Source organism: Platalea leucorodia (genome assembly GCF_965183815.1).
Source record: "Platalea leucorodia genome assembly, chromosome: 4".
NCBI lineage: Eukaryota > Metazoa > Chordata > Aves > Pelecaniformes > Threskiornithidae > Platalea > Platalea leucorodia.
This window is the reverse complement of record NC_138826.1, coordinates 75,656,595-75,681,962: the sequence shown is the minus strand read 5'-3', so window position 1 is coordinate 75,681,962 and position 25,368 is coordinate 75,656,595. Positions and strand designations below refer to the sequence as shown.

At 40.0% G+C, this 25,368-nt stretch overlaps 1 protein-coding gene across 5 annotated transcripts; it reads left to right on the top strand.

Annotated features, from left to right (window-relative positions):
* The first annotated feature begins 541 nt into the window (after positions 1-541).
* TMPO (thymopoietin) lies at positions 542-24,195 on the top strand. 5 transcript variants are annotated; one of them, XM_082308649.1, is made up of 11 exons: positions 544-1,086; positions 10,642-10,768; positions 12,416-12,574; positions 14,083-14,183; positions 18,683-18,802; positions 18,908-19,003; positions 19,556-19,666; positions 20,563-20,652; positions 20,735-20,800; positions 20,961-21,055; positions 22,334-24,194. In XM_082308649.1, exons 1-11 carry the CDS (start codon positions 847-849, stop codon positions 22,623-22,625), a joined length of 1,497 nt encoding a protein of 498 aa, XP_082164775.1. In that variant the 5' UTR covers positions 544-846; the 3' UTR covers positions 22,626-24,194. The 5 variants fall into 5 exon arrangements, with proteins under 5 accessions (XP_082164778.1, XP_082164775.1, XP_082164776.1 ...); XM_082308650.1 differs by lacking the exon at positions 18,683-18,802 and having other exon boundaries at positions 22,334-24,195; XM_082308652.1 differs by lacking the exons at positions 18,683-18,802; positions 18,908-19,003 and having other exon boundaries at positions 542-1,086; positions 22,334-24,195.
* The last annotated feature ends 1,173 nt before the right edge of the window (positions 24,196-25,368 follow it).

Sequence of the window (25,368 nt, the reverse complement as noted above, 5' to 3'; positions counted from 1 at the left end):
GGTTGGGTTTCTTCTGAAGCCTGATAACGCGTGCCGTGAAGTGAGGCACTCGGCGGGCGATCGCAGCAAGTTCGGTTACCCTGGGCGAAAACTCCTGTCAGCGTACTTGCGAGGCAGCCGCCGCAGGAAACTGAAGGAAAGCCCGCGCAAGCCCTGCGAGCTGATCGCGCCGGGGAAGCCGGTGCCTGAGCCGCAGCGGCGGGGACAGAGCCGGTGGCGGTGTCACAGCAGGTCACGGGGATCACAGCAGGTCACGGGGAGCTCCTTAACCGCCGGCCACCCCCCGCCCCGCCCCACGGGGCCGGGCCCGAACCGCCATCCCGGCGGGGCGCTCCCGCCAGGGGAAAACCGCCCGCCGCTTCCTTATCAGCGGAAAGGGCGGCGGGGGGACGCCGGGAAGACCCCGGCGGTGGCGTTAAAGGGAGAAGCGCCGTTGCGAGGGCCCCGCCTCGGCGGGCGGGGGCAGGGCGGGGGCGGCAGCTGCCGCCGGGGGCAGCGCCCCCTCCCGCGCGCACGAGGGCCGCCCCTCGCGCCTCTCCCGCCTGAGCCGAATTTAAACTGCGTTACTCTCCCTCGCGCAAAGCACTAACGCTGGTGGGTCCCGCGCGCCTCTCCTCTTTTCCGCCCGGCAGCCAATAGAAGGGCCGCTTCGTTCTCCTCTCCGCCAATCGGGGCGCGGTTTATTGCTGGCTGGGAGAAGCGGTCGGTGCGCGCGCCTGTCCGCTGTGGAGCTGGGTCCCTGGCGCGGGGCAGGCGAGCCCTCCCTCCTCCTCCCCCGCCCCCTCTCCCTCTCCCCGCGCTTTGTTGGTGCCTCTCCCGGGAGGGCGGTGGCGGCGGCCGGCGGCGATGCCCGAGTTCCTGGCGGATCCGTCGGTGCTGACCAAGGAGAAGCTGAAGAGCGAGCTGATCGCTAACAATGTGAGCCTGCCGGGCGGCGAGCAGCGCAAGGACGTGTATGTGCAGCTCTACCTGCAGCACCTCACCGCCCGCAACCCGCCCGCCGTCGCGCAGCCCGACTTCTCCAGCGACGAGGAGCGGGAGCCCACGCCTCTGGGCGCCAGGAACCGCGGCGCTGCCGCCGGGCGGGTGAGTACAGCCGCCCCTCGCCCGCGCTCCCTCGGCTTCCCGGCGGCCTCGGGCCCGCTTTCCCGCCCGAACGGGTCCGTCCGGCCGCGGCTCGGAGGCTGGCGTGAGGCGCTGCGGCCCCCCGCGCGTTCTCCCGCCTGGCGCCGGGGACGGCTCCGCCTCGCCTCACTTGAGGCGCGGCCCGGCTCGGCTGAGGGCGCGATCGTGCCCGGCGGGGCCGGTCCGTGTCGGCTGGGGCACAGGGCAGGGGCGCGCTGCAGGCGTCCCCCCCGGGAGGCGAGCCGGGACCCGCCGTGTCGGTGCCGGGCAGCCGCCGGCTTCCCCTCCGGGTCGCGTCCCGCGTGTGCGCTTCTCGGCGGCGGCGGCTCCGGAGCGGTTCGGCCGCCGGGGGGGGGCGGGCTGCGCGATCGCGTGTGGAGCGTGAGACACATCCCCCGCCGGCAAGTTGGGAAGCCTTTACTTTGATTTGGCGGGAGGTCGCATAAGTGAAATACTTAGGTGTTGGAAGAATAAAGCAAGAGAAACTCTGCACGAGGCTGCAACTTTAGAAAGACGACTGCCATCAGCTGTCTCAGTTGTACTGAAGCAACGCTACTCTGTGTAAATACCTCCGGATGAAAGGATGAAGCTGTGAAGGAACAGCTTGTTTGTTTCGTTTAGTGAAGTGGACTGCTTAGTGTAAAGAGGGTCTGCTTAATGTAGCTGTCTCCCTCATACCTCTAAGCATATGTTTTATAGCAAAGTGCCTCTGCTGCATGTTCAGTCGGTCCACTGTGACTTGCTTTCTCAGACATACTTTCTCTTATCATGTAAGGAAAGAGGGGGGAAGCTGATGCCACTTGGAATTTTTCCCTTTTGGAAAATGTGATTTCCCCTTTAATTTTTAATAAGTGGTCTGCAAATTTGCATATATTGTGAAAGCAATCTTTTCATTCATAATTCTAAGCTGTTTGGTCTCGCGTGAAGGCTTGTATGATGATCGCCAGCTACCGGAGTTGTAATATGTGTGTGATATTACAAGTATTTAATGATAGTATCTGAAATACTGTTTTTCAAAGCTCATTTGTAAAGAGAGTTCAGGAAAGTGGACTTCTTTGAAGGTCTTTGATACTTTAATCTTTAAAATACCCAACAAACAGTTCTTGAATTAAGAAACTGAAAACTGCAACTAAAAGAGGAAAAGACTTCCAACCAAATTATTTATCTCTTTTTAACGTTTGTCTAATTCAAATACTTAACTGGCATTCACTGGAGAAACTTTACTGTGAACTAGACACTTCTCTGACTATAATGGTCTGCCTGTAGCATTCGTAAAGTGCTTGTGAGTAAAATAGGATGAGTTTGAATCGTGTTTCACGCTTGTAGGAGAAAGGAAGTCTCATAACTGCTGAAGTTCCTAGATCTGATTTTTCCTTTCCCCAGTGCTTAAGTTTAAACGATTACGGGTGACTTTTTTTTTTTTTTTTTTTTTATGTTTACAGAATGGGTGGTACTCTTACACTTTTCTTAACAGTGTCTGGAAGGCTCTAGCTCTTTCTGCTAGTCTTGTGTGTTACTATCAGAGCAGTGTATCATCATAACTGGCAAAACTTCAGCGAATATTTTAGTGACAGTTGCTTGGATTTGGGTCCATTGTGCGGCCCCCCCCCCCCCCCCTCCCCCCCCAAACCTCAGTTGATGTATGCTTGTTGTCTGCTTAGTACAACTTAGGTAGTTCTGAAACTGCTTGTAGCCTAAGTAGCTGTTGTCCCTGTTAATGCATTCTGGCGTAAGGGTGCTTCTCTGATCTGCTCTCCTTCCAAGAGAGTAACGTACAGGTCTCCAGAGTGACTTGCCCCCAAAACAGTTGGAAGGGAGAGGCAGAGGGAAAGAAGTCTGACATCCAGGGGAGTGGGATTCTGGTATGGAAACAAAGTGTAATATCTTGGTAAGATTAAGAGAGGACAGGAGGGAAAGCACTCAGACCTCTGGAAGAGAAGAAACTAGAAGAGGCAAAGGGAGGGAGCTGGGACTGCAAGGCGTTATGGGAAGGAGGAATACAATAAAGGAATCCTATATTTCCTGTAAGTCATTTTGTAGGCTCTGGAAACAAAGGTGGATTCAGCAACCTCTGTCTTTTACTCCTCTGTGTAACTTCATTGTTTTATCTTAAGTATTTCTTTTATGTGTATGTTTAAAAGGACCAGAAAACAATTTGCACTGGGTGCATGAAAGTGCTTTATAACAGGTACTGGTATAATAACATGGCTCTTTTCTGTTGTTAGGTGGAGATCTGAGTAACAAAATTGCAATGCTTTATTAGTTCTGTTTTTATGTACATTACAGGTCTTAGAAATTGTAGTATTGGTTTGTGTACATTGGGGGGTGTAAACCAGCTGTTGCAAACTTCTAGGCAATCAACTACTTAATGTTTCTAGAACACCAAAATACCTTACTATGTTACAAAGGTATCTTCTGTGGGATAAAAAAACTTGTGCTGCTCTATTCTGTGTTTCCTGTATCACTAAAAATTTTAATACCGCTTAACTTGAAAATTGGAAAAAGTCTCTTCAATCCAGATGACTCTGTCAAGGCTAGTATTAACTTGCACTTAAATAAGTTTGCATTTTGGAGGGTTCTGTCCCACTGTGCTTTCTGCGATTCCTTATTTTTGTTATTTCTTTGGATATAGCTTTATACTATATGATTCTTTAAAAAAAAAAAAAACAAAAAAAAAACCCACCAACCCACATTTTCTGGGGAATGATTTGGGAATGAAGACTCGCTCCCATTGCTGGGATGAATGAATGAATGCTGGATGCATAGAGGAAGAGGTAGAAAAGGGCCAGAATCACTCTTAGAGCAAAGAAATGGGTGCTTTTGAATAGAGATGAGCAACACAAATGAGAGATGTAATCTCTTTCTTCTTAAGTTTCTGCTTATTCAGTAGTAATACCAACACAACAGTTGTGAGTGCTGAACTTTTTGCGTGCCTGCCTGCTGAAGTCCAAGTGCCCCGAGTGAGCAGTCGTCTCGGTTGCTCAAGTCCTCTGAAAGGATTGGGATCACAGTCAAAAGGCAGGCTGTCCTTACTTCGTGGGCACAGGCTATCAAAGATGTGCAAAATACGTTGTTTAATATGGCTTTTAGTGTGAAAAATCGATCGTAATCGGGATACCACATTGGGCTGAGTGAGGGCGGTGCGGCCTTGCGGTCGCTGGGGCTTTGCTGGTGGCTGAGCCCGGGGTGAGGGGCCGGGCTGGCCGCCAGGGGGCGCCGCGGGGCCGCCGCCTCCCCCCGCCCCCGGGGGCGCGGCTCCCTCCGCACCCTCCGAGTAGGGGGCGGGGGGTGAGGCGGGGGGCTCGGTTTGGGGGGGGAGTAGCGGGTGCTCCTGTTTTTGAATCAATACCTTACTTGATCTGTCAGCTGACTTACGCATGCTGAAGGGGGGGAGAGCGGTGTTTTTCTTAAAATGGGCATGAGAAACGAGTTCAGGGGAATATACTATGAATATCTGTGTTGCAGTCATTGAAAAGACAGTAAAGTTAAACCAGGTCTCTTGATACTGACAGTTAATGTTTTGACATTGCTGTAGTCATTAGTAATTTTAAACTGTCTACACTGTCATTTTAGTGTTCTTTTTTCTAAGTTCTGGGCATTTGATAATGCATTTAGGTGCACATTTTCTATTGATAAAAGCTGTGCAGCAATGAGACAAAGCTCCATAGTTTTAATTCTACTACAAATTATGTCTTTTAAATCCATCATTCTTCCAGCACAGCTCTATCAATACTGCATTCAATCTATACCTCTCTTGGAACAAATAAAAACCTTATTATGCTAGTGATGTAAAGTTGATGTATTGTGAGACAAGTGTCATGCATCCATAGTGATGCTGCTGCTGTTTCATTCATATTTGTGTGGGTTTATTTTGACCTGTTTTTTTTAAGTCTGATACAGTAGTGAACATACAGATGATTAACATGCATGTATGAGCAGATCAAAACTTACAGGGGTTTTGTTCTGACTGCATTGTTTTCAGGCCTTGAAACCATCATGCTTTGAAACAGCAAATTCTTTAGGTAGTGAGCATTTTTTTGGCACCTAAAGCTAAAAATTAAACTATTTTACTGTACTAAGATCTTACTTCCCCTCGGTGAAACTCCGACGGCATTTTGTGCTTTGTAATTGATGCAGCAAAACCCCCTCCTGTTGTATAAAATGCAGTCTGCTTTGTAGAAGACAACTTCAAATGCTGTCAAATACATAAAATTCACTAAATCAAAGTAAGATTAAATGTTAGCCCAACTATATATATATATATATATATTTTTTTAAAGAGCTTTCCTGTGAAATATTTGAAAGTATCACTTCTCTAGATGTAATACTTCTCTGGGGGAGGAAGGGCTCACTTTGACTATGTACTTTTACCAGGAGAGGAAAAGCTTTTAAAATCATGCTTGTTTGGGCCTCAGTCTGTTAATATTGTCTGGAAGAGCCAGCTTCTCCAGCTCTGCTAATGTTTTTGAGCAACTTTTTTTTTTTTCTATGCCTGTTTAGCATAGTGGTGTGGGAGGACAGTGGCTGGTATGTGAGACACCTTTTTACTGCAGGGGGAACTATCTGCATCTGGATGCTCCTGGTCCTGGTCAGTTATGGGCTGAATATCAGGACAGATAGCTCAAGGGAAAAATAACTATGAAATGGCATTTTTGCCTCTTTAGGAGCGTTGTTTTAAAGCACATACCAAAAATATCATCTTGACACTGTTGACAAACAGGAGCTTGGAATGTGTAGGGTTTTATGACTTAGCTTATTGGTGCATTTCACGTCCTGGAAGAATCTCTTCTAAAACACTGAGTGATATTTTTTTACCTTCAAAGTGGTGATTTGAAAAAGATCAGTCAGCTGTCTCCTCCTCACTTCTGTTAATTAAGGTATAATGAGAGCATCTGGACCCAAAAGGCCTGTTTGAAAGTTTATAGAAGAGACCTATCAGGTAAAGATGGGGTTTGGGTTTGTTTTTTGTTTGTTTGTTTGTTTTAATCAAGTAGCTAAGTAAATTGAGAGGTAGCTGCAGCTCTTTATGGTCAGAATGGTGTGGTAGTGATAATATCTGTAGCTGAGGTAACTGTATGGTTTCAACCCCTTCCCTGTTGGAAATGGGAAAGTAATAGTAAAACTGGTAGTTTATGAAAATTAGGGGTGTGGAAGGTGAAACTGCATGCTCGGATAGGTGGGAGAATGTAAAGCATATATGCTACCTGCTGAAGGAAGAGAATCTGTGCAGTGTTTTTTATGATGTGCTGTAGAAATGTGACCCAGAATACAGATTAACACCTTTGTGGCCTTTTAAATGGCACTCATCTGCTGTCTGAGTGACAGCTGTGGGCAGTAGGGGTGAGGTGAGTGAGTAATTCCCACTGCAGTGAGAGGTCCTGCCATGCTGTTTTGCAGCTTCAGACTTTCTGCAGTTCTAGACTTATGAACTAGGGAGGCATGCTTGTTAGAGTGCTGGTGTAATAACGGTGGTTATATTTAAATAAAATAGTCCTGTTGAAGTAATTTTGGTTTAGTAATGTGTGTCAGTTGTTCAGCAGGGGCACATACACAAGCCAGATCTCCAGGTCAGCATTCACTTGATTGAGCCATGAGACCATCTGTTAGTTTGGTTTCTTGATTCGGTTTTTGTTGTGAATTTTTACTCAGGTTCTCTGGAAACAACTCTTCATTATGCGGCATTCATCCATTTTCAGAATGGGCACGTTCCCTTCACTGAGTAGCATGGGATTGAGTGTCTGGGAGGAAGGAGGGGGTGGAAGGGTTAGTTAGTCCCTGATCTTATAATTTAGGACTGTTACCATACATAGGCTTGGAAATTATAAGTCTGGCACTTACTAACTAAGGTTAAAAGGTAGAGAATTCTTGATGTTGAGTGTATCAGGATCTCTGAATTACTGCTGCATAATTTCCTTTTCATTGTTTATTTTGTCTGTCCTGTAGCTTTTGGTAAATATTCTCTGGAGGTGTTTGAGGTTAAACAGTTCAGTAGGACTCGGTTTTTAAAAAAAAAAAAAAAATTTACTGCAGGAAATGTTTGTGTATGATAGAATAAAAAGTGCAAGGGGAATAAAGACTGCTGTATTTCACCGTGTAAGTCTATTATTGAGACTTGGCATGCGCAGTTCCTTATCTTCCCTTCCCCTAAGAGAGATACTGTTATTTCTTACCAGAGAGGACACTGTACAAACCAGAGAATTAAAGAGCATTCTGTTGGCGTGATTTGGGCTTTCTTAGCCTGTCTTAACCTCATTCAGAGAAATAGTAAAGAAGCCCTGAGCCTTTCTGCTTCTAGTGATGAAGCTGCACCTGTTTGGGATTAAAGTCCTTGAATATCCTAATGTAGGTGCCATTTAACTTGGGACTTGAAAATGCTTCTTTTGGTGATATCCAATAGTTGTCATTTTATTTAATAGCTTCTTCAAGATGTTACTTATGCTTGTGTTTGGTGGAGTAGTGCTAGAACTAGTAAAGGTAGCCATAAAGTTAGTTTGATAAACTGGTCTGTGGCTGTTGGATTTCTGTCCAGCAGGAATGCCAAAGATGAGGTAAGGGATAGCTTCCAGGTCTGAATTCTCATCACTTGCATTTTTCTGCTCCTTTCATTAGTGAAAGAAAGTGAAAGCTTTTTTGCTGTGGAGAGATGACACTCTGAGGTAAACTCCTCTTGCACTCTGGTTTTCCGGTGGCCCTAGAACTGAGAATGCTGTGTGGGAGCCCCATGCCTATAATTCACTTCAGTACTTGTTTGAAGGGTTGGGTCCTAGTTGATCTGAAACAGAGCCTGACAGACAGCACTACCAAATTGCCATCCCTTTGGTGTGAACAAATCTCTCAAGTGAGGTATGCAGATCCTCTGGTATCTTCTGTTTTCTAGAAAATGGCAATGAGTAGAAACTTTTTTTTTTTTGTACTGCTAGCTCTGGATGGAATTAGATGATCTTCAGAAGGATTTAGTGGTCTGGGTATAGTTTTGCAAGAATATTTACATTTCATGCAAAGTGGTCAGCTGCACCACCTTACTTCAGCAAATCCTGGTGTTTGCCACAATTTCATTTTAAGCACTTCATCTCTGTACCACAATAAGACAACTTCAATTTTACTGATGGTCACCAGATCAGGAAAATGTGGATGTGTTTGGTTTTTTCTTTTTTTTTGTTTAGTTTTAATTTGCAGTGATAAATTTTAAAGGTAGCTCTTGTGATCTGTCTCACAAGGTAGTCCCATGGATAAGTTGTGACGATGCACAGAAAGTGTAGTGGTGTGTACTATGATAGTAGTGGTAATTAAAGCTAATGTTCTTGCTGAGGTTAATGCTGTCATACCACAGCCAATGTATGAGAGAAATTCTTCTCTCCTGCCTTATGCTTCTAGGAACTGATCTTGTGTTCCAGTGAGTGGTTACATGGCAGCTTTCTACTTGTACGAGTGAAGTCATTTGCTTCTGCTTTGATGAGAATAGGTATTCAAAAGTAAAAGTTGAAGACCTCGCAGAACACAAGGTAATCAATGCACCTGGCTATATTATTGAAGAACACAGATTACCTTCAACTTTTCAGCCCCTCCCTGACCTTTTTTCTCTGCTGAAACTGACTATTCTCATGGTATCAATGTGTGGTAATAAAAAAAAAAAAAAAAGGGTACTTGAGGAAAAAAAAAATTCTTCTGAAATATGGAAGTAGCATCTTAGTTAACCTGCTTGGTGATGTGTGCAAACACCAGAGCTGTCAATAATCTAAACAGATCCCAACAAGAAAATGCGGCATGTGTTTTGGAACTTTTTTCCATTGTTTCGACAGTTCAGTAGTCCAGAAAAAAATGCACTGAATATGAAGTTCTTTTTAATATGATACTTAACTTGAACTTGAAATACTGTTACGACCAACGCATTCAAAAGTAAATACAAGTCTCCTATAGCTGCAGGTTGGTTGTTTTTTGTGTACTAGGTAAGTAGACTCAGTTGCTTCAAAAAATAAGTAGATTTTTATGTGATAAAGGAATGGAATGATTGATAAAGTGAGCTGTAAATCTGTGACTAGTCAAATCTGCCACTTTAGTGATCCTATCCTTTCTTCAGACTGCTTGGAGTCTATTTCTTAGAATTAAGAAATAGCATAAGTTCTTGGAGATCCTGTTGCTTTTCAACAGCTGATAAGTTCATCATGCTGTTTTTTTTTTTCCACAATCCAGGAGTTAGAGGAAAATCTAATTTAATTAAGAAGTCAGTTATATTTGAGAAATCCTCATACAGTCCCTCTATAGCTTTTAAATATCAAGACACTTAAGGCAAGACAAAGCTTGCATGCAAACCAATATTGAACTGGCATTAATGGCTAGCTAGATACTGTTGACTCATGTCAGTCATCTTATAGTCTTTTAGTACTATCTTACTAAAGACAACAAGAACAAAACCTGTTAATTGTGACCGAGTGTTATAACGTATTTGTATTTGGAATTTTATTCTTTAGTAGGTACCAGAAAACCCAGATAGGCCCTCTGGGCAACCAAGCTGAGAAACATGTTAAGCATAGAAGTTGTATCTGTTTATATCCTACAACTTTGAGGTACAAATATGACTTATTTAAAAGCAGTATCAAGATCTTTCTTAGTTGAGAGCAAGCAGATCCTAAGCATATTTTTTCTGTCTTACCTCCTCACTCTCTTGCAGATCTTGGAGCTTGAAATGTCTATTGTAGTAATAAAGGCTTCCCAAGTTGAACAAATGTTATGATCACTCTGTTCGGATATAGTGGAAACTGCTAATTTAGGAGTAGCATCTTGGCAGATTATTTTGATAACCATCTGTATGTGGTGGTGGTGTGTTGCCAACTGTTCAAGCAGTGTTGCCAGAGTTGGGTTTAGGATTTGTTAGAGCTACAATAGCAGCGGCCTGAGCAGACAGGCAGGATTTTGAAAAAGTAAGGGTGTTTCTAGTTTTGCCTTTCCTGCACTCGGTTTGTAACATCATGTAATCTTACGGAGAACACCAGGATAAGTGGGAATGGGGATTTTGGGAACTTGGCTCAGAGGGTGTGGGTACTGAAGAACTTGTTCCATATCATTAGAGGAAAGAACTATTGACCTACTGGGTAGAAGAAAAATGTGAAGAAATGCCAATGGAACGTATATGTTTGTAATTTAGAGTAGTGATGGTGAAACAGCTAGAAGCTTACCTCTCCAGTCATAAGAAAGAAATCCTTTCCTGTTGTATACTTGAACTTCAAATTAAACCACAGGATCAGAATAATGAGCAAGGTATTTTTTTTTATATAGAGGAGGCTTGTAATGGATATTTCCTTATATAAGTAGGAAACTCATGTATGTTTGTTTAGTAGGTGTAAATGTTTGAAGTGTTTCACATAGGCGTTACAGTGGGAGGGATAGGGAGAATATAATTACTTTTCTGGTTTTGTATGTTTAGGACTCTCATATCTTCCAGTTCCCTTAGAAGAAAAAGATGTGTTCTGTATTAACTGGAAACGCTCTGTCTCTTGTTTGTCCCTCACACACTCGCAGAAAGCCACGAAGAAAACTGACAAACCCAGGGCAGAGGAGAAGGATGACCTAGATATAACAGAAATGAGTAATGAAGATCTTCAAGAGCAACTTGTGAAGTATGGACTAAATCCTGGCCCGATTGTAGGTAGGTCAACTGACCTGGCAAATATTCATCTGTTCAACATATTTCTCACTAAACCTCTGTTCTGAGTACTCTAAGCTTCTCTGATACAGTTGCTTATTAAGTTTAGTATCAATACTGTTACAATCCTGCTTCCCACTTACGATGTTTTCATTGAACTATTTACATTGAGAAGACTTGAAGCATTGCAGGGTAGGTAAGTCCACAGTTTGTTCCTTTTGTGTTCTGGGCCAGCTGGAGATGTTCCAACTTCTGTTCTGAAGCTGTGTAACTGTTAGTTAAAGCTCAGTGCTGGGGTAATTAGGTCTTCTGATACAGAGGTTGAGGTCTGAGGCCTGCTTAAACAGAAAATACATCTTACGTAATAAGCTAATAGCATTGAGAGCAGAATGAGAACATGGAACTTCCCCTTCCCTAGAGCATTTCCTACTCACTGTATTGCGCAGTAATGTTTTCCTTTCGATAATTTTTTTTTCTGGCCCCAAGAACCTAGTGTTCTGTCCTGCATGCTAACCTATGTCAGGAGAAGTCCTGACCCCAGCTTAATCTCCTGCCTTGGGCACTCACCTGTGATGGGGGATCAAAGCTCCTTGCCTTTCAGATTGTGCACTAGCCTAATGGCAAGGGACTTTGATTTCACAGCACTTCAAAGAAAGATGGTCACATGTAGTGTGCTGAGCCTGCTGTGGAATGTTCTTGAACTCCTGGCTGGAAGTGTCAGTGATGGAGCCTGGAGTCCTGTGTGCAGTCAGTCTTATGCGTAATATTTTCTGTTAGCTGTTTCTGTATGCCTTCCCATTCAACCTGTTCCTCTTGGATAGCACTCGAGTCTTCTGAAAAATTCAAGTACCTATGCAGTCTGCTGGGAAGATGTTCAAATTTGGTCTAAGTAAAAGCTTTAGTTCTTACAGAGTATGGATTCTGTTTCTTTTGAGAGTCTGCCACTTCTTTTCGAGGGTGGCTTCCTCTTACTTGAAATCGTCTAAGGTTAGACTTTTCTGCAGCTAAGAGCTCAGGCACCAGTCACCTCTATAGATTTTTGCCAGCACAGTAGTGGTGTGGAAGTATGTGTTAGACTTGATCTAAGAGGACAGCTGTTCAAAGGTATCAAGTGAGCCAACCTGATGGCTAGATGCAGCAAACGGGAAGTTCTGTTGTTTCTGCTTACTTGCAACGCCTTTCATGCTGCTTATTGGACTGAATTTGCCAACAGGGCAAAGGTTAAACTACAGGGGAAAGGGTGTTAATTCCAGGGTAAATCGATTAAGAGGATAATAGTTGAATCTGCCTGGAAACCATTGCCCTTGCAATATCAATCTCACTAATTTTTTTGTGAGGGCATAACTTGTGTATTGCAGCATATGAAACAAAACGTCTAAGAAGCAGGTAAGTTCCCTTTCCATAGATAAATGCTTGTAACTTCCAGTGTATTAACAGGTCTAAGTTTGTTTTAAGAATTCTCTTAAACCAAAAAGTTAGAAGCCTTAGAGGCAGAGTTATATACCTAGAGGTATATGGGCCATACAAATGGATTAAAAATAAAAAACATATGTTCAGAGATTCCTAAGGAATATACAACAGCCAAGTTCCAGCAATCAAGTCAGGAAAGATGAAAACTGTATCTTTAGCATGTATCCTTCCTTGTTCTAGCTACTACTAGGAAACTTTATGAGAAAAAGCTGTTGAAACTGATGGAACAAGGTCCAGAACCGAAGGCACCTGTGCCTCTCCCAGCAATTTCTTCAACTGCTGAGAACACCAGACAGAATGGAAATAATGATTCTGACCAGTACAGTGACAATGAAGAAGGTAAGACTTAAGTGGAACTTGCACGTGAACTATTCAAATTATACATCAGTAATAATTGCAGTCGAAGAAATATCTAAAGAGGGCATGATCCTGCTGTTAGCTGAGGCTTTAAGATACTGTTGTAGACCATGTGAGTCATGTACTTGATCATGCAGTACTAGCACAGTGATCCAGGTGCCTCTTCTGGGAAAGGAAACTTTTTGCTACTAAACTGTTCCCTTTTGTCCATTTTTCCCAGATTGGAACCTGTAAATCTGATAGGTAGGAGAACTGCGTATGAAGTGTTCCAGTGCTCTTTACGCTTCATCTTTAAGTGCAAATGCAATTTTGTCTCATGGTGCTTACAGTAGTTATCTTTACTGTAGGATAGTGTATGAATGTTTGTTTATTAAACTTCTGTACTTCTTAAATGTTGTTTAATGTCTCTCATGTATGACTCAATCCCTTTTATGCTCTGTTTCTTGTGGATTTAGTTTGGCGTGGGTTGATGTATTGGTCTTGGGTGTGGTTTTTGCAGTTTTAGTATCAAGTTTATATTAAAAAAAAAAGTATAGGAGTGGGGGAAGTGGAACCTAAAACACACCATCATACATCTTACAAAAAGTAAAAACAGTGTAGGCTTTAAAGAGTGTCTTGAGTGGAATGTTAGAAGGTGGTTATTTTGTGTGGTTTTGTTTCAGGGGTGGTTTGGTTTTGTTTTTACAAGAACTTCCAGGTCAAAATATAGCTAGGAACTCGATGGATCTCCCTTGCATATTTGGGCTTGTTTTTGAACTTTAATCTCTTGCACTTTTGGAGGGGGGAGGGATGTTAGAGATCTATTAATTTATTTTTAGGGCAGCCAAGAGCCCAGTCACAACTGATAGCTATCTCCTTATATTTACATATGCTTCATCTAATTACAAAAAAACAAAACCAAACAAACACTCCCCCCTGCCAAAAAAAAAAAAGGTTTCTATAAATAAACTCTAAATATGTTAGTGTAATGCTATTAGAATTTTAGAAAGGGGGTAGAAGATAATACATCCTCTTACTGGTAAGATGAGTGCTAACCACTCACCCTTCATCTGCATCAAAAAGGAGTTTTTATATAAGAGGACCTATTTTAAAGGAGATGAAACTAACAGCTTGAACAATGTTGAAAAGCTTCATTACCCTTACTACAATCAATAGTATAGTGGTACTTTGGTTAAAGGAATTGCAACTTGATACCAGTTTCTAAATGGAACTACTGGATTGGTCAAAGCTTATCTGAAATATAGGGTTTTTAGGACAAAACTGAAATACTCGGGTCAGTGATTAAAAATATTTTTTTAAGGTTATTCTTCAAGTCTTTGTTCTTTTACATTCAATGCAGAAACTTAACTGTATCTCACAACTTTTTAAGGAAATGGTAACTCAGAGTTACGTTGCCTCTTAAAATGAATTTTTATTAAAATACAATTGGTTTAAACTAGTACAACAACTAGTAGTATTATAGAAACTAGTTGTATTAAAACCGGTTACAGATCCGAAGACTGAGCTGAGGCTTGAGAAGAGAGAACCATTGAAAGCCAGGATGAAGACTCCAGTAGCACTCAAACAAAGAAGAGTTGTTGAACACAACCAGGTATGTTGAGTGGCATCTGGAATTGCTACTAACTGCAGGTGATGTGCTCACTAAACACTGTACTACTTTTAACATAATCCTATTTGACTAAGTGGGCTATGCTGTTTTTCAAAAGTTCTTTCAGAAAGCCTCTTCTAATACAGCATGAAAATCTTGTGAACTAACTATAGTTGCTGGTTTTAGCCTGTCTGATAACATTCAAAATTATGGTCTGCTAAAAGCTGTTTGTCTGACTTGCCAGCTGCTGTAGCACCTCTTAGAGAAAAATAATAGGCAACCTTAACATGTTTAGTTTTGGAATCCTGACAGGTTTTTAAGTCAGATGGGCTGATGTCATCCTGTTGGATGTTTGTAAACAACTTGATTCAATAAAAGAAGCAGTTTCTCAAAAAAAAAAAAGTTTGGAAAAAGGTTATTTTTTCATTATGTGGGTTTTTTTTTCTTTTTTTGGGTTTTTTTAGAATATATACACATATATTTTTGTCTATCTGGTTTTATATCTATAGATGTATCTATGCATTTTAAATACATCTGTTTAATGACTGTGATTTAAATATAGTACATGAAGTAATGTACTTCTGTATATGTCTATATATATAGAAGTGTGTGTATATGTGTACACACATGCACTAGCTATCTATGTAATATTTTTTCCTCAAATATGCTTGTAGCAGCAGTACTAGAGTAGACATTAATTTGTTGGAAAGCTTCTCCTAAGAAGAAAAATAATAAATAACAAGTTTTAAATCTTGCTGTATATACAGCTGTATGCTGTCTTGTCCTTTACTTATAAATAATATTAGTTCTGTTGTCTTGGTGAAAGAGGGATTTTACAGAAGCACCTCAGGTTTTCAAACTGCAGGCTGAATACTGGATTTGGTAGTTGGTGGCTGATCTGTCCTTATGATGTGACAGTGTCACTAAATACCCTGTTCCCCAGCTTAGGTTACTTACACAAAATATTCCTTAATTTATTCAGGCAACTTCTGCTCATGATGGTCTTTATAATGGGAATCTGAATCTTGAGGTTCTTGTATTTCAAGGATTACTGTTTTCTAAATTGCTATTCACCCACAAATCCCTGTCAGCCTCAGTGTAACAGAGGTATTTAATTCAGCTATCAACAAACAAAGCTTCTGAGTCTTTAGGAACCTATGTACAGAATAAAAAGGAAGAGATACAGTGATGTCTTTTTGTGTCATTTTCAAGCAATGAGTGCTTGCTCAATTTTTTGTCATCCAATTTCACTGTAATAACATTAGGTCATTACTGTAGTTTGTCTTGCAATCTTTTACATGTGCAGTATAGATGTAATATTTTGCAGCTTGCGTATTTTAATTACCAGTAGTTAATCAAAGGAATATCCCTTGATTAATCAAAAAATGATCTAATTTCAAAATGATGCCAAATTCTTCAGGAGCTCTACCTGTGTAGCTTGTTAAACCTTTTATCTTTCAACTCTTGACTGCTGTGTTTAAAAAAAAAAAAAAAAAAAAAAAAAAAAAAAAGGAAAACCCAACCAACCAAACAAAAAAATCCACCAACAAAAATTTACAGCTGCTTGAAGCCAAGAACAACTCAATGTTTTTGGTTAGCAAATGTGTGTAGTCATATATTTTGCTGAGAATAGAAGTGGAAGATGGGGAAGATGTTATCTTTTTTCTTCCTTCGTCCTGTGAAATTAGATCTTAAGTTTGCAGCTGATGTGTTAAGTGACCATACTGATTCTGCAGAATTATATGCGACTGTCATGCACTGTGTGGCATTGGCTCAAAGATTATGAGGCTCTGAAGAGTGGTGGGGCTGAATTGTTTGGTAGTGTGGTGTGAGCAGACTTGTTAGTCACATCTGGGTCCTATCCAACACTAGTCTTAGTCCAGATGTACACAGCTGAAAGGATTGTCTGTCATTTGGCACAGATGGGTGTTGCTGCTCTCTTAAGAAAAGAGTGCAAATAGATAGTCTTTAAGCAGTGTGGTGCAAAAGAAATTGGGTAGGGAGGTTGAGCAGGGTTATGGGTCTTATCAGCCAGTTAGCAGTAGAGGGCTAGATGAATTTGAGCTTGGCTGTTTGTGCTTAATTGTCTCCTCATAGAACTGGAAAAGTTGGAAGAAAACCCTAATTTGAATGCCCCCTTGCAAACAGGTATGTGAATATAGAGTTAGAGTTCAAAACTGAGCCTAAGGCCTCATAGTAGATGGCACTGAACAGAAAGAGGTGGGCTGAACAACTTACATGTTAAGGACTCCTAGCAACATAGAACTAGTCTCTCTGCTTGAGACTTTGTATAGTGACATTCTGCATGTGCTGTGGTCTTCTACTTCTTCTACTTCTCCCTGCATATCTGGGCTTCTTAAAAATAAAACATGCAGCATTGCAGCTGCTGGCGTACAAATTTCATGTGGCATACGCCCAATAAAAAACTTGGTAAGTGATGGCTGCGGTAAACTCATAATCTATAGCTTCACTGCTCATGAGTAATATGACAGCTAAAAGCACATGCTGAATAGTACTTGTGTACCACACCATTGTAACTTTCTGTGGTTATATACAGGGTGTTGGTATACTGAAATGTATTACATTCTAATAGGGTTTATTTAGTTCAGATATTTCTGGGATAAGCAGACAAGGCCTGCTCAATTGACAGTGAGGATAACTGTAACTGTAGACAACAATTTTTATTTTATTTTTTTTTTTTTAAATTTTGTCTGCTGAAGTCTGGATGGGTCTTAGGCAGTAGATTCTGTGTTTTTCCTAGTCTTTTCATACAAGAAAAAACTTGAAGCTTGGTACTTAAAACACATGACTGACAAGCATCCGAAGAACTAAGGAGAGAGGCGGTTATTTACTGAAGTACTTCTAACTTTTCATTAGAAGAATACCAGTTCCTAGTCAAACAGCAGGGGAGCTCTCCATTAGAAGGATGAGGGAATTGCCTTACTGCTTTCTTGAGTGGAATGTGTTTGAGTGGAACCACTCTGAAATTAGTGTTTTTCTGTAAGCTTGTAAAGAACACCTCTCAAATAGAAAGTGTATGGGTGTGAGGTGGGGAGCCATGATTAAGGTTGTGGGTTAAGCTTTTCTTAATAGGGAAGAGAAGCTAGTGTCTGAATATAAAGGGGTTGGGAGATGTTTCATCAGAAGTCTGTTTAAATTGAAAAGAATATTGGAGACTTACGCTGAAATCTACAATTCTATTTGAAACATCTGAATCTGTTTGGACTTGAGGTCTGTGCATAAATATACATCATTTGGTCTTCAAAGTATTTCAGTGACTTTGGAGTAAAGCGAAACACTTGTGCTCCCTCTGCTGGATATGTAGCAGCTGTAATACAGAACTTACATTAAGAATCATAAAGCTGCTCAGCTTCTAGTTTCACTGGAGTAACTTTGAAGATACAAGTGGGAATGGATAAGGGCATTGTTAGACTTTTTTTTTTTTTTTTTTCCTCCCCTTCTCAGTAAATAGATGCTTTCCTGCCTGCTCTCTTAATATGTTGTTTTGGGGCTAATACTGTTCCAGTGAAGTTATTTCTGCTGTTAGACCTGTAATTGACAATTGCACCAGTCTATATAACTTCCATCAGCACAGAGTGTTAACTTCCAAAAACTTGGTAATACATCAGTGCATGAGGTGTTAATGTGCAAAGATTTCAGTATTAACAAAGTAATAATTTTTATTTTTATTTCCAAACTTAACCAAATAAAAATGAAAATCTTGTATATAATTTAGAAGAAGCAGGCCCTCATCTCCCTTTCCCTCCAGGTCTACGTTTGGAATTAGTTTTGAGGAGGTTTTCTTTCAGTATAAAACTTGAAATAAGGCATAGGGAATGATCTGTGTTTGTTAATTGCTATAAAAGTTTGGTGTTTCATGTTGTTACTTAGATTTGTAAAGATCGGTGTCAGGCTTGATCATTTAAACCCACTGGTATGTGAAAATTGTGTGAGTTTCATCTCTTTATGTGGAAACTTCTAAGATTATAAAACATCTCCCCCTGCCCCCTGTGGCTGGAGATTAGTTCCTGTTGAAATGTCGGTGGCTGTGCCTAAACTATTCCCATCTCTGCTCGAGAGAATAGATCCCTGTCTGGGTAGAGAACAAGGTGATGCTTTCTGCTTATGCTTATAGATTAATATTTTATGTGTAGGCAGGTAATGGGCCTGAAAACTAGCTTATCTGCTGTCCATGACTTGCTGTAACTACTTGTGGCATTAGTTATTTCACGCTATTGCAGTGAGCAGATTATCAGTTTTTACTGTTGGGCATTGTCTAGTCAGCTCTGTATTTGAAAAATAATATGCTCTAACGTAAGTATTGTGGTCGATGCTACTAATCTAGCTAGCTATTCATTACTGAATGTATTCGGATTCAAAAGTTTTTTTGGATTGTAGACGCTGCTTCTGGAGTTTGCATGCTATTCTGGCTTTTGGTTGTGGGTATTCAATGTTGAGAGCTGGCTTTCATGTATTTGATCATGTGTTTGATGCTTAAATAGACCTATTCTCAAGATGGAGTTACTGAGACTGTCTGGACAAGTGGATCTTCAAAAAGTGGACCTCTGCAGGCATTTTCTAGGGAGTCTACAAGAGTGTCAAGAAGAACACCAAGGAAAAGGGTGATGAGAGGCTTATTATAATTAGACAAGCTTTTTTTTCTCACTGTTAGGGTCCCAGTGGCTATTTTATTCAATTGTTTTCTTTTGTTTGTTTTAAACAAACAGGTGGAAGCTACAGCACAGTTGCCTGTAGATGATGCTGTATTAACAGAGAGTACTCCCATAGCTGAAACTATATTGACTGCAAGCAACGAGACCCTAGTAAATATGCTTAGTAAATATGTTTAATAAATCATGCAAGTGGTATTCTTCTGTAATATATCTTTACTGACAGAATCATTCTGTTTTGAACAGATAGTCTTACTTTCCTTAAAAGGCTCTTCTATTCAGTAGTCTTTGAAACCATATATTCAGTATCTGTATTAGTACCTAATGCTGTTCGCTTTGAGATGGGACTAGATAGACACCTAGGTCCCATCTAATGTCTTTTTTGGGGGAGGGTTGAGAAGAACCGCTTTAAAAGCTCAGATCTTTATTTAAGTACATGCAGAATATCTGCTTTTAAGTTTGGCTTTTCTTGCGAACTAAATAGCCTTTATGTTTCTAAATGGCTTAAAAGAAACTACTTGGAATGATAAGCAATGTGTTTCCTGTGCTTATTTCAGGGTATCTGTTACATAACCTTCTTGAGTTAATTCCTAACATGCACATATGCAATGCACATAAAGGGTTTGTTGTTTGGTTCTGCCCCCTTCTCCCTTTTATTTTGTATTTTGGCTGATTCTGAGTTTGAACAATTTTGAATCTCGGCAGGTTGTCAATAGGGTGCCTGGAAATTTCAAGCATGCAGCTCCTACACTGTCAATCAGTGAACTCTCAGACATGCCCAGAAGAACACCAAAGAAACCATTGATGACAGCTGAAGTAAATAAATTAAAACTTAGATTGCTCTTGCTTACTCTTTGTGGACAAGATTCTTGTGTGTATGTGCTTACTCATTAGTACAAAAGGGGTGGAGGATGTCACTGCCCAGGTGGCACCAGTTAAAACAGACTAGCATAAAAGAGAGAATATAAACTTATTTTTATTTTCTCCTTTCAGATTTGGGAGGTGTGTGTGTGTGGAGATCCTGCTTTTCTCTCCCCGCCCCCCCCCCCCCCCCCCCCCCCGTTTTGATTTGTTCTTTCTCCTTGTGCTGCTATTTTTCTGTACAAAATGTAGAGGTTTTTTTCCTTTTAAATTCTTTGAATGACTCAAAGACAGAGCAAAATTGGCTTATCTATCTTTGATCTTGTAAATCAGCCTATCCTGAAAAACAACAACGTACCTTAATTTAGGGAATCAGAGAGTAGGATTACTTTAGACCAAAAGCCTGAATTTAAAAAGCATCTGTAGATTCCTGTCAGTTATCAAGCAAGAAAATACTTCTTTTACTGTTAACCTATTCAAGCTGTCAAAATTATATACATCCTGGAGAACTGTCTAAAGCACTTGCAAGTATACGTAGTATATGTAACGTATTAACGTAGTACTGTAATATTGTGGAAATTTACATTACAAGATAATACTTAGCTGAATTTAAATGGAGGTCATTGCTTCATGTAGTTACCGTAGATAAAACTTGTATTAACACTTGTGAAGCCTACTCTACCAGTGGGTCTGAGATATATGAAATAGGTTGCTTTATTTGCTTCTAACATGACTGCAATGTAGACTTAGTTGTCAAATAGAAGGCTGTGGGAAAACTTGATATTCTATTTCAGAGTGCGTAAGTTTTTTTCAGTTAGTATTCTACTGTACTGTGGCATTGTTTATTACAGCAAGAAGAAACAGATTGCCCACATCAATACTTTTTTAATCATGTTGGCTACAACCAGTCCTGTGATCTGCTCAACACAGCCATGATAGAGGTGATGGTTAAGTTTTTTTGATCATCTACATCATTGGCTGGCAGGTGTATTATATTTATACAACGTATTCTTTATCTTAAAGGAAACTGAGGAGAGCACCGAATACTTTAAGACACCAAAAGTGACCAGACAGCTGCCACTAACAAAGGTTAAACTAACTTTTAAAACCCAAGAAGTAAACTTCTTGAATGTCACTGGGTGACTCATTCATTCTTACAAATTGCACATGGTTATGGTCACTGAGATAGCTATGCAGGAGCTTTTTGTTTTGCGGTCTGTTAGGCCTATAACTGTGTTTTGTTTCCTAGGTGCTGGAGGGAACTCATACAGAAGAACGAAGAGTAGAAAGGGATATTCTTAAGGAAATGTTCCCTTACGAAGTATCAACACCTACAGGAATTAGGTATTACTAAGGTTTTCGGGGGCTTGTTTCTTGGTTCTTGTAAACCTGTTTAGGCTGAGATGTATCTTTTGATTATATTGCTAGATTTGTGAGGAACAGTTTTTGCACTCTGGCTCAATGACAGTTGAGATGACCACCTAGCTCTTTTGTTCTATGTACATAGTTTTGTTAGCCAAAACAGTCTCTTCTTTCTTTAAATTGGAGGTGGGAAGACAGAATAGTACTATAGTAGGAATTATTACTGGAACTTCTGGAAGGGGCTTCTCTGTGGTAATGGCTCACAATATTTAAGTTTTTGGCTAGATGCAACTGCTTTAAGTCTGCTGTTAAATTAAGGAAAGATCTTCCAGCATAGATTTGCGCTTTCTTTTTGAAAGCAAAAAAGAACTTTTGAATGCCCTATTTTTTCCTTTAAGTAGCAGTCCTGTTGTAGTCAAAGATTACCCTTAGCATGAATAAGGATGGCATCTAGGAAGGGCTGTTACATTTTTTTCTTTGCAAATTTCTATTTAAACAAAAATTGAAGCAACCCTCTGGATAATTAAGGAATTCACAAAACTTTGTTCTGTTTAGAGAATATGAGGAAAAGTTAAGATGTGAAATCAACTCCTGTGCTTCCAACATGTTTATTATAGCTTCAGTTTAAACTGAAATTGCATAAAGTCTTACCATAAGGAGAATATATGGTACCAGTTACTACTACTGTGGCGTATCTGCTTACCACTTAGCTTGCTTCTCTCTTGTTTTGAGGTCTATCAGTATAGTTAAGTCTATGCCACTTTTTAAAATAAAAATCATGCATGTGTACTCCTTGTATATAAGAAACCCACGTACGTTGCCAAGTCCTTAACCCTTACTGCTTTGTCTTCTGGCTCTGTGTGTTGCCTTAGCCATCAGTAGATATTTTAATGTCCAGGGACAGTCTTGGGTTTAAAAATCCCAGTGGGGCTGCATAAGTGATCATTAAAGATGCAGACAGAGAGAGACACTTCCTAGACTTTTATTGCCAGTTATGATCCATTGATTATGTGGATAGGGTGAAGTAAAGTGGCTTTTGAGTTTTTTTAAGGGGTGTTCAAACAAACACCGAATGATTAACTTTAAAAATAGAAAAAATAAAAATAATAGCCATGCTGGAGTTTGAGACAGATATTTCAGGTACTGCATTCACTAGAAATAACTTTTAGTTCTTCAATTATACTAAAAATTTCCTGTATACCTTAGATTGCTCTTTTAAGTATGCAATATTTTAATTTTTTTTTTTTTTTAAATTAACAGTGCTAGCTGCCGTAGACCAATCAAAGGAGCTGCTAGCCGGCCTATAGAGCACAGTGACTTCAGAATGGAGGAAAGTTTCTCTAAGTATGCTCCAAAATATGGTACCTCAACTGACATTAAGTCAGAGAAACCACCAACAAAAAAAGAACGCTCCATTCCCCTGTGGATAAAAATTCTTCTCTTTGTTGTCGTTTCAGTCTTCTTGTTTTTGGTTTATCAGTCTATGGAAACTAATCAAGGAAATCCTTTCTCTAAATATCTGAGTCTTGTCTCTCAGGACGGTGCCAAATGAGTATCTTTCTGAAAGGCACACCCGATTTGATCTCCTATTTTTAATTGTAGAGAACTCTTCTGCCCTCTCATTGGCTCAAGGACTTCTTACAAATAATGTGATTGGAACCTGATAAATTGGATAAATGAAGCAAGATAATATTAAATGGACATCGGTAACTTTCTGGACTTTGGACTAGTAGGAGATCACTTTGCCATAGGAGTAACATTTTTTTAGATCTTTGAACTTTTTGTAGGCTTTATTTTTTTAATGTGGACATCCTTTAAATTCATTTTTGAGAAACTGTATATTTGTTTTTGCAAGAACTTGGAAGCTGAGAAGGGCAAAAATGTAGTAAAATGTGAAGCTGTGTTTTTAAAGCTTTTCCTTTGTACAGAAGAGAAGTTGTACTTTTGTCTCTATAGATTATTGTGGAGAAGGATCGTAACAGAGGTGATAAAGGGAAATGCATTTTTGTATGCATTTTTTCAGTAACAACATAACTGAATTTGATCTCTTTTAGGATGTAGACAGAGTACAACGACAACCTTTTCTGTAGTTTACTGTAACTTTTTACTAAATGTAACTGTAAACCTGTTTGCATTTCTGTAAAAGTCTTAGTATCATATTAGTAACTCCGTTTAAGCGTAACATCATTTAAATGTATCCCTTCATTTTAGTGCTTACAGTGTTGTAGGAGCTGAATACAAATCTAATTGGCAAGAGATGTCTTAGAGGAACTTATTTATTAGTAATATGCGTGGAAAATAAAAATTGCATCAATATAATTTGCTACTAAAATACTTTTTTGGGTCAAGGTTGTTATCTGAAGTAGTCTAAATTCTGCCTTTAGCAGTGGTCTTTTTTCTTTTTAAAAAAAGCGAGGTCTTTCCAGTACAGCTTTATGTGATTATCTTTGAATATTCATGTAGAGAAGTATTCTCAAAGCGTGAAAATTCCATATGAAGTTTTATTCTTGTATGAAGAGGGCATTGCTGCATTTTCTGCTACCGTTTCATCTTCTAAGGTGAGATATACTACTTTCATACAGTTGAACATTTTTCTCAGTGGAAGCATGCTGAAACACTCTATTGTGTAACTTAGTTGAGCAGGCAGCTGACTTCACTACTACCAATGAAGAGTGATAAGCAACAATTTTTTTAAAGTGAATGTATACGTTTTGGTGTGCTTAAATCTGCAGCATACAGATGTTCAGTCTTATTGCTTGGTACAAGATCGCAATAAATCATACTACTTATTCTTTAAGTGCTACTTATAAAAAGCTGAGAACATTAGTTAATAGTCAATATCTTTTTACTCTAGGTACAATTATTGTGTAGACTATAGCTATGGGGAAGCTTTACTTTCTGTGAACTTTGGGACAAACATGATAATTTGTAGCAAAGCAATAGGGTTTTTTTTCTGTTAAGATTAATGTTTTTTTCCTTTTAATCTGCTTTTTTGAGTAATCCAAATCGCTAAACTTGTGTCCATCCTATAGAAAATTGTAATGTAAGACATTCACTTTTGGTGTCAAAATGCAGAAAATAAAAATGATTTTAATGTGTGTGGATTTTCCTTATCAAAATAAATGCATTGCTGAAAAGCAGCAAAAGCAAGACAACTGAGGTATCAGTGGTGTCATTTTGTGCTGCTACAGTCTTCCATGTTTAAAAACAAACAATCAGAAAATCTGACAGTAAAAACAGAGCAGTTTATGTCAGCACTTGGTAGGAGGAGTATTCGTACTTGCACTATAATAATAGTTTTGCACCATAATCCTTTAGGCTATGTTAGGCCTTTAATTTGGATGGGGGAGAAGCTACTCTTCATTTGCTTTTCAATGCTTAAGGAACTTCCTTTTCCCTCTAAATTATTTGTCACCCCACTTTGCTATATGTTTTAACATGAAATATATCTTTCTCTTCTAGTTACATGAAATACTTTCAGTTGACCTCCTTCAGGGATACTATTAGCATCATTAAAAAAACAAACAAACCCCAAACTGAACTGCAATGCAATTAAATGTCATCATTCTTTCATTTATGCCCTGTTTTGGAGAATCCTCTCAACTTCAGTGTTACTTCAGAGAAGGTAAAGACTCTTCTACGTAAGTCCTCAAAGTAACCGACATGTAGCTGAGTTGTAGTTGGAAGACAACGCATCTTCGAGAAATGAATGAGCTTCTCATACTTGAGGCAGTGAATGGTGTGAGGTAGCCTTAAGAGTAATCTCTTCCTTCTTTATTCCCTCTCTTCCTTCCTCCCCCAGCCCCAAATATGGATTTACCAGCGTTCTTAAAGCTATTCACATTATTCTAACGGTAACACATGTAGTAATAATGCTACTAGCTGAATAGTTGCATGTGCTTAAAGCCTTCTAAGTACTGCTGTGTAAGTTACACTGAAGTATACTATAGTCTTTGTATCAAAGTGCTGAAGCAACAGAAACTGTTTCTTGTGTTGTGGGTGTTTTGTTTTGGTTTTAAATAATCTCACTCTGGTTCCATTAGCTTATCTTGGCTTCTAGACAGAGCCAGGTTAAACTTTCAGAACCAATCACAAAATACAGCAATTTTGTGGACTGATATTAGTATCCAAATTCCAGTTGCAAAAATCAGTTGAGTTCTGCTATAGTAAATATTGCTTAAGTCCCTTTCAGGGCAAGGGCTACAAAAGGTCTGGAGAAAGGCCTGTGTAAGTTAATAGGCATGACAATGTGTTTTGGTTTCGGTGGGTTTTGTTCTCATTGGTCATGCTGTGCT

Excerpts from the sequence above, each read along its gene's own strand:
- TMPO (XM_082308649.1), top strand. The coding sequence starts at position 847 with ATGCCCGAGTTCCTGGCGGATCCGTCGGTGCTGACCAAGGAGAAGCTG. Across the intron at positions 20,653-20,734 it reads TCAACACAGCCATGATAGAG|GAAACTGAGGAGAGCACCGA; the intron begins GTGATGGTTAAG and ends TTTATCTTAAAG. Across the intron at positions 20,801-20,960 it reads GACAGCTGCCACTAACAAAG|GTGCTGGAGGGAACTCATAC; the intron begins GTTAAACTAACT and ends TTTGTTTCCTAG.